The sequence below is a fragment of the Coffea eugenioides genome, chromosome 6 (genome assembly GCF_003713205.1).
Source record: "Coffea eugenioides isolate CCC68of chromosome 6, Ceug_1.0, whole genome shotgun sequence".
Classification (NCBI taxonomy): domain Eukaryota; kingdom Viridiplantae; phylum Streptophyta; class Magnoliopsida; order Gentianales; family Rubiaceae; genus Coffea; species Coffea eugenioides.
In genome coordinates, this window is record NC_040040.1 from 16,002,712 (window position 1) to 16,010,756 (window position 8,045).

At 34.2% G+C, this 8,045-nt stretch overlaps 1 protein-coding gene across 1 annotated transcript; it reads left to right on the forward strand.

The window, feature by feature from the left end:
• The first annotated feature begins 356 nt into the window (after nucleotides 1-356).
• Nucleotides 357-3,564, forward strand: LOC113775489 (dirigent protein 17-like). Its single transcript, XM_027320391.1, has 2 exons — nucleotides 357-687; nucleotides 2,839-3,564. Exon 2 carries the CDS (start codon nucleotides 2,881-2,883, stop codon nucleotides 3,325-3,327), a length of 447 nt encoding a protein of 148 aa, XP_027176192.1. The 5' UTR covers nucleotides 357-687; nucleotides 2,839-2,880; the 3' UTR covers nucleotides 3,328-3,564.
• Nucleotides 3,565-8,045: the final 4,481 nt, after the last annotated feature.

Sequence of the window (8,045 nt, forward strand, 5' to 3'; positions counted from 1 at the left end):
CATGAAATTTTGATTATCAATTTTGTTAAGGAGGAAATTAATCCAATACCAAATCTAAAGGAATTATAGTATCATACCTAATGTGAATATTCATTATTTATCAACAAATGTTTTTGTTAGAATTATGAATTAATGGGGATTAAACAAGAAAACTTGTTTCAAATTGCCCCTAAATATTGTTAATAAGAAAATTTGTAGCACCACATATTAAAGGAAATAAATAAAAAAAAAAAGAAAATTCCATTGGTAATTAAAAATAAGTTTTAAAATTATTCTCATTCCTCCTCAATTACCAAACTGCCAAACAAGACTGGAAAGATTACTACATCTTCTCTCTCCTACACTCCCAAATTTGGCCTCAGGTGAATTCTAGATGCAAATGAAAGACTGGGAAGTCGGGTTTTTAGCGGGTTTTAGCAAGAAAAGAGTTAAGGAAGAAATAGAGAAAAAATAGACAAATATAAGACTTGAGGCTAGAGAAAAATCGGGGTTTTCTTTGGGGGTTCTCCGACGAGGAAGGAGAAGCAGAGAAGACGAAGAGAAGAAAAATGGGGGATTTTTTCTGAGAATTATTTCTGAGAAAGAAACTTCAGAAAAGATTCGTCCTTTTTTCAAAGTCCCTCTTCTTCTTCTTTGGCTTCTCAAACTATTTTGCAGCTCAGCTCTCACTGTTCTTTATCTACTGAGGTACATGTTTCTTGCCAACTGAAAAATTCATCGGATAATTTCTTGTTAACAGTCTAATCGCGTATTGGATTTTTATCAGATTTTCTTGGATGCGTTTCTCCATAATGGTCCCTATTTTGTCTTTGTTTTCTTTAAATTTGATTATTCTTGGCTTATAAAATTCTTGAAATTAATGGAAACGGTGTACTAGTACTAATGTGTTAGGTACTTTCCTACGCCCTTACGTTATTGAAATACCTGAGCGGATATACTGATTTATAGAAGTAATCTCTCCTGGCTGCTCATGAATCTCTCCTGTACATGTAGAACCCTAATGGATTAATTCCAAGTTTTTCGTATCAGCTTTTTTTTTTTTTTTGAGCGCTTTTTTAGTGCATTTCCCTAAAGCTTTTCATCCATATCAAAATGTGGAACCTTGTTTGTTTGGACTAGCTTTCGATTCATGTAGTGGAATTTGGCTAGTTCTCCGTGAGCGTCTGCATTTCATTTGTCAACTTTTTGTGAATAATAGTTGTGGTTGGCCACTAATCCAATGTTATAATTGTTAGACCAGTAACATGATGTGCATTCAGGTTTTAAACATGCTATATTTGAGGATGGTTCGAAGATAAGATTTTGATTGCTTAAAGCAGGGGAGAATAATTGTTCATACACTAGCCTTTTGTTTTGTTTGGTTAGCAGACATTTATGTGGTTTTTTTTTTTTTGCTTGTTAATTCTGACTTCTTGCCATTTGCCCCTTGATGATTGGAACATGAATTCAAGTGTACCTTTAAGTGGTGGAAACACTTGTGTGTGTGAAGCTTAACAGTTTTATTAGTCTCAGGCATCTTGAGTTATAGGTTTTTAGGTGTATAACCATGAATGCATTAGGAGATTTTTGGGCTTTGCAGTGTAAACTAATCTAACTATTTATTTTCATAAGCTGAATTTCTCCTTTGGATCTGCGTGGGATTTCTGCTTCTTTTATTAATGATGGTTCTTGGTGGTATGTAATGCTAGGTTAATGATCTTTTGGTTGTGATTGTTCATCAGTTAGTCTTTAACTTTTTATATGCTAATGACATTATTTTTGTTCGCTGATTTTTTTTTCTTTTGTTACTTGGTTAGCTAGCATGAACTGTTGCATAAACCCTTTGCTCATGCAGTAAGCTCCATAGTAAAGTTGGTCATTCTCTTTATACCTTGTGGTAGCTTTTTGTTATGCTTGTTGAATTCTAGCATAATATGCGAGTCAATGTCCAAAATGAGTTTTAACATTGTCACTTTTTTTGTCAAAAGGAGAACTATGCCCCAGCGTCTGCCCTTATTCTGCTACCCTTGAGTTGATACGTTTGTTTACTGCCAATATAAATTAATAATTACATCAAAATTGGAAGTTGTTGGTGTCAAAAGAAATAGCTAGCATGTACTGTTGTTTGCCTAATCAAAGTTGTCTAGAAAATATGAATGTGGTCTTTCAGCAGGAATGCTAAGTAGGGGGCTATCAACTGAGTAATCCATCTGTGGTTGGGATTTCTGAAAAGCTCTTGTTTATTAGCCCTTCTTTTTCCTAAATCAAGCTTCTTTTGAATTTATATCCTAATCTGATTTGTGGGGTGGTTATTTTTATCAGTTTTTCTCGAATTTGTTGGTAGTTGAGTGTCTGGAGGTGCTAAAAGCTTAAAACTTGGGAAGGGGCCATCCTGTTTTTGTACTTTATATTCCTAAAATTAATGTTATCAAGTTATTGGTGTTTCCTGAAAATCTATTTAGCAAAAGGTAGAGAATATGGGGATTGCGTTTCCAATTCTATGGAACTAAGAGGAAGTAGAATTCTCGATATCTTTTTTTCCCCCCGAGTATGATAACTTGTGTGGTTTAAGCTGACTTAAAAATTCTGCAGTTGAAGAAACTAGTAGTAAAAATTTTACTTTTCTGCCTATAGTTGAGGATGTTAATATTTGTTGGCACTTCCTTTAAGGTTAGAGTACAACCTCATTTACGGATATGCCATTATTTGGCCAATTTTTCTAGTCTTGAAACTCATTATGAGTGCGAGTTCTGCTTGTTGGTTTCATGCAAAAGAACACAACTTTCTATCAGACATTGTTTGCATTTCAATTTCTTAGGCTTCTTCTTTGGCAATGCGATCATAAACTTATTTGGACAGGACATTAGTTTTCACAAAATTAAGGACGTTACCTGGTATTAAATGGACAACACGTGCAAAGTGGAAGAATTAGAGATGCCAGTAACAGGGATCTTTCAGCTACCAGGAGAACCTGCCATTGTGATAAATGGCCTGCCTCCAATGGGTCCAAGAGATTCTGCTCCTTCTACTAGTAATGTTGTTAGCGATGCTAAGCAACATGAAAATCCTGGTTTTGGTGAATGGTTGGTTGGAAGAGAAGTTCTGAAATTATTCGGAGGACAGTATTATGCTGGAAAAGTCGCCAAGTATGATGAGGAAATGGGCTGGTACAGGGTGGTCTATGAAGATGGTGACTCTGAAGATCTCGAATGGAATGAGTTGGAAGAAGTGCTTCGTCCCCTGGATATCATGGTGCCTTTGAAATCTATATCAGCAAAAATAATTAGGAGGCAACAAAAATCTGTTCAGAAGCCTGCAAAACTTGGGACTGGTAACATGCTAGGTTAGTCAATGAACGATGGTAACTCTTGAACAAGCTAGCTTCATGTCGGAAACTCATCGAAGCTAGCAAGCAGTTATATACCAGGCGAAGTTGCATCCGAATTTGTGCTGCCATTTAAATACGGTGTTGTGTCCCGATCCTGGTTTTAATAACTGAAGAAGAAAAATCTCATGATCGTCTAGTTGCCTACTTTCTAGGACTTGTATGTTTTACATGGGAGTAAAATATTGGATTTTGACCGATTTGTAGTTTCTAGTTGTGACTGTTGCATGAATTTCCAGAATTGCTGATCCGAAATAAACCAGACGGGGAAAACAGTTCAACTATGGAATTTCTCATTTTATGATGGCCAGCAAGGGGAACCACCGGGCGCAAAAAGATTGGTGGAGTGGGGAAGGTAGGGTAGGTGGGCTTCGAATCTTTTGTCTCCAAATTAATTTCTATCTTCTCTGTCCCTTCTTTGTACAGCTGTCACGTGTTTTTAATTTTTTGATAATTTAAACTCAAACAAATCGATAATAATCGGGTGAAAAGTTTATTCAAAATCAATTAAAATAGATAACTCAAACTTTTTTTTATTTTTATTTTAACAAACTTTTGGGAATAGAGGAAATAGAGACTAATTTGGGGACAGAAAATTTGAAACCGGGTAGGTCGGACTGCAAAACTAGTTCTAACGATGCAAGGTTGTGAAATTTTCAACCCCAGTGAACTCCTCCAACATCTTTTCTCTAAACGAAAAACCGGAAAAGAACAAAACGACCATCTTCCACGTACCTCCCGATATAAACAGAAGGTTTTCTGATTTAAAGAGTTAAATTTTACTGAGCAAAATGGCACATACCACAGTGAAAAACCTTCTAATTGTCTCCATCTTATCATTTTACTTTTTCGAAACTATCCTTGTAAATGCTTCTTTTGAGGGTTATTATGTTCAAGTGGTGAATCACCTCCCAAAGAAATTCCATTCCAGTAGAAATGTGTTTGCCAATCCAAAGATAAGGAGCTTGGATGTCACACACTCCATTTGAACAATGATTTCCATTAGGAGTTCAGTCCAGATTTTTTCAGGACAACTTCGTACGTCTAGCATTTCGAATGGGGTAAAGAACAAAGAAACCTTACAGTTTTTAACTGGGGACTTTGCTCGTGAATTTTGTGGCAAATTTTTATATAAGCTTAACAAGTGCAATTGGGTTGTGAGGAATGATGGCTTCTATATCCGTGAGAAGGTATTTGCTTGCGTTTATTGTAGGTTGATGAAAATGAAAGTGTGGTTGTAGGTCGCAAATTATATTTTGTTTTGGCAGGAAAAAAGATGAACAAGATAATTACATACAATTGCAATTAGCAAACTTTAACATTCATTTTCTTGCAATTTTTTATTAAAGAAAAAGATAACATAGGGAGAGGGTTGGGTTGGATTGGGTGGTAAGGTAGGAAATAACTAGACTTGAGTTCAATCTAAACCCATCCCAAAGTGATCCCGCCCAAGTTAGTCCCAAAACACATATGGGTAAGGTTGGACCCAAACCCATATGACTCGGTTCCATCTCAAACCCAAGCAAATCCCGACCATCCCGCCATCTCTACTATTTGCACAAAAAAAAAAAGAGATAAAGATAACATTATGTCTCATAAAAAAAAAAAAAAAGACAGAGGATTTGGATAGCCATTATTTGGCTCCAAATTATTTACTTGCATCACAAACGCAATTTTCAGCGCACCTTTTTATCTTTCCAATTAACTTTTGTATCTCACATACATCACATCACAAAAAGTGTTACAGTAATTATTTCAAATAATATTTTAAATAATCTCCTGTCCAAACACTTAGTAGTCCTTAGCACTTCTCGTAGGATTTCAAATTTTTTCCCGCCATTTTTCATAGTGATGAGTTTGCTCTTGTGTAACGTACATATACAACTATTGATCATGATAAAGCAAGAATTTATGACGATTGGGTCAAAATGCATTTGTAATTAAACGAAGAAACTTCACTAATCTTAATTAAACAAAATCTTAATGTGTGAGAATCCTAACTGAGACAACAAATTATTAAAACATCATTTAGGTAGATCTGGTCTTTTTTTTTTTTTTCTCCAAACGATAACAAATAGGTAGATCTGGTCTTGAAAAAAAATTTTTTTTTTTTTTTTTTTTTTTTTTGGTGAAAGTCTTGTAAACCAACATGTTTTAAAAATTTAGATCGTTTTAGAACATACAACTAATAATGCAAACAGTACAATCATGCAAAGCACTTATCTACAAGATCAAGTTTACCTAAAATATTTGACAAAGTTGCCAACACAGGATCGAGGACAACTATGTGTCCATTTTCGCTTCAGTATTGTATATTTATGCTGGAGAACATTGACAAGGCAGTAACTTTTTGTTAAGTCAAAGAAAAATAACTAAAACATCAAATGCTTTGACGTCGACTACTGACTTGCAATGTAGTAGCTTTGCCAATAACTTCCCTCCAGATTTGTAAAATCGTTTTTTTTATCAAAAAGAAAAGTGACATACAAAGTATTTCACCATTGTTGGTAACTAAATTAATTTAAATTAAGTGTAGGACAAGTTTTCTTAAATCTCCCTTCCGCACCCTCCTTTCTTAAATTCCAAAACTCCCTATGCTAGAAAAAAGAATTGAAATGTTTTCATAAACCTCCCCTGAGGTTTTTAACTATTTGACTGTCCTCCCTTCAGGTTTTGAAAATTACACTAACCTCTCTTGAGCTTTTTTATCATGTAATATTTGGGTCCAATCAACAATTTAAAAATGATAGTAGAAGAGAGAGAGAGAGAGAGAGAGAGATAATATGATTCCACCATTACCCCCTCATCTACTAAATTGTTTAATTAATTTAACACCAATCCAAACATTAAAAAAATATTAGAATTTGCTGTTTATCATCAAGAATTAAATCACAGATGGCATCAAAAATAGTATATCATTTTATATATTTCACTTAAAGTAAGATCTAAATTGCTCTTTTCAGTTATGAACCCATTGTCAAACAAGATCAACAACAAATAATTTAAAAAATTGTAACCAAAATATTATAAAGAGCGAACTTTAATACCATAAAAATCTCAGTATCTAACATTAATATGTTGACAAGAATATTTATGAAAGCTTGTTCTTTGTAATATTTTGGTTTCAATTTTTATTGATTATTTGCTATTGATCGTATTTGACAGTGGATTTGTAATTGAAAAGAGTAATTTAAATCTTATATTAAGTGAAAAATATAAAATGATATATATATTTTTGATATTATATGTGATTTGAACCCTAATGATAAATAGCAAATTTTTGTATTTTTCTTTAATGTGTGGGTTGATATTGAATTAATTAAATAATATAATAGAAGAGAAGCAATGATGAAATCATATTATCTTTTATCTCTTAATATCACTTTTTAATTATTGATTTGGTCTAATATTACAAGATAATTAATTTTAAGGGACGTTAATGTAATTTTTAAAACATGGAGGGAAGCTAGTGAAATAGTGAGAGATCTCAGGGGAGGTTTCTAAAATTATTCCTTGATTTTTTTTGATGCTAAACACCACTTATTAAGAATTGTCATGATAGATTGGAAAGAAGGAGAACCTTGTGTGGTCTTCCTCTTTCTTTTTGATCTATATTCGTTTTTTCCTCTCACTCCACTCTTAGTCCTCTGAAGAAGGCGTTATGTTTTTCTATATTTGCAGGCGTGATGTTTTCCAAATTGTTCATGTCAACGTACAATTAAACTTACGGGTGTTCATCGGCCATTAATTCATAAATATTTGAAATTCGAAATTTCAATAGTGAGTAAAATTATTTTAAATTTTTCTAAAAATTTGTTATAATAAAATAATATTCCATATGTTTTTTTCAACAAAATTTAATCAACTTAACTCAAACAATGATATAAAAAATGACTAATCAAAAGTTTTCTTTGAAAAATCTTCCATTGAATTGACTTGTAAAGATGCAAAATACTTTAATGCTAAAACTAATTTCATATGATCAATGTAGCAATCTTGTTGCAATAATTTCAACATGGTCCCCTTATGAATTTATAAAGAGATACGTTCAAGTTTTGTTTTGGCTAGGATAAACATGATTTCGTCTTTCTGACTACTCTGTCAAACGAAGTGTTAGAAAGAATCTTTGACCAAAATAACACGTGCAAAATGTGGTGACAGAAAACAATTGACCCCCAAATTTTGGAAATATTTGGGGGCAAAGTATAATTTACGCTTCTCCTGTTGCATGCTTGTCGTGTTATTACTTTTTTTTTTTTTTTTTGGCGAAACCCCAATGAGGGAGGGTAGCCAACCCTAAAATTTATTCACGAATGGGAGAGTTACAAAAATAAAAAATAGAACAAAGACTGGAGTAAGCGAGGGCATAGCCAATCAAACCCTAAATGAGCACTTCACGAAACCGAGGTACTCCGTGACGATCCAGAAGAGCCTTTCCTCTGACCCTGAGAGGCAAGGCCGCGTCTGAGACGTAGACGCGCTGCCCTCCCAAATGCAGAGAAGCCAATGCATCCGCCACCGAATTGGCCTCACGAAAGACATGGTGAAGGGATGCATCCATCCGCTGGACCAAATGTCTGATTTCCTGCAGTACGATACACACCGGCCACTTGGACCCCATATCCGAGCAAACTAGTTGAACAAGCGCCTTTAAGTCTGACTCTACCGTCAACGCCCCCAC

Bases quoted from the DNA above. Each gene is read 5' to 3' on its own strand.
- LOC113775489 (XM_027320391.1), top strand. From the start codon at position 2,881: ATGGACAACACGTGCAAAGTGGAAGAATTAGAGATGCCAGTAACAGGG.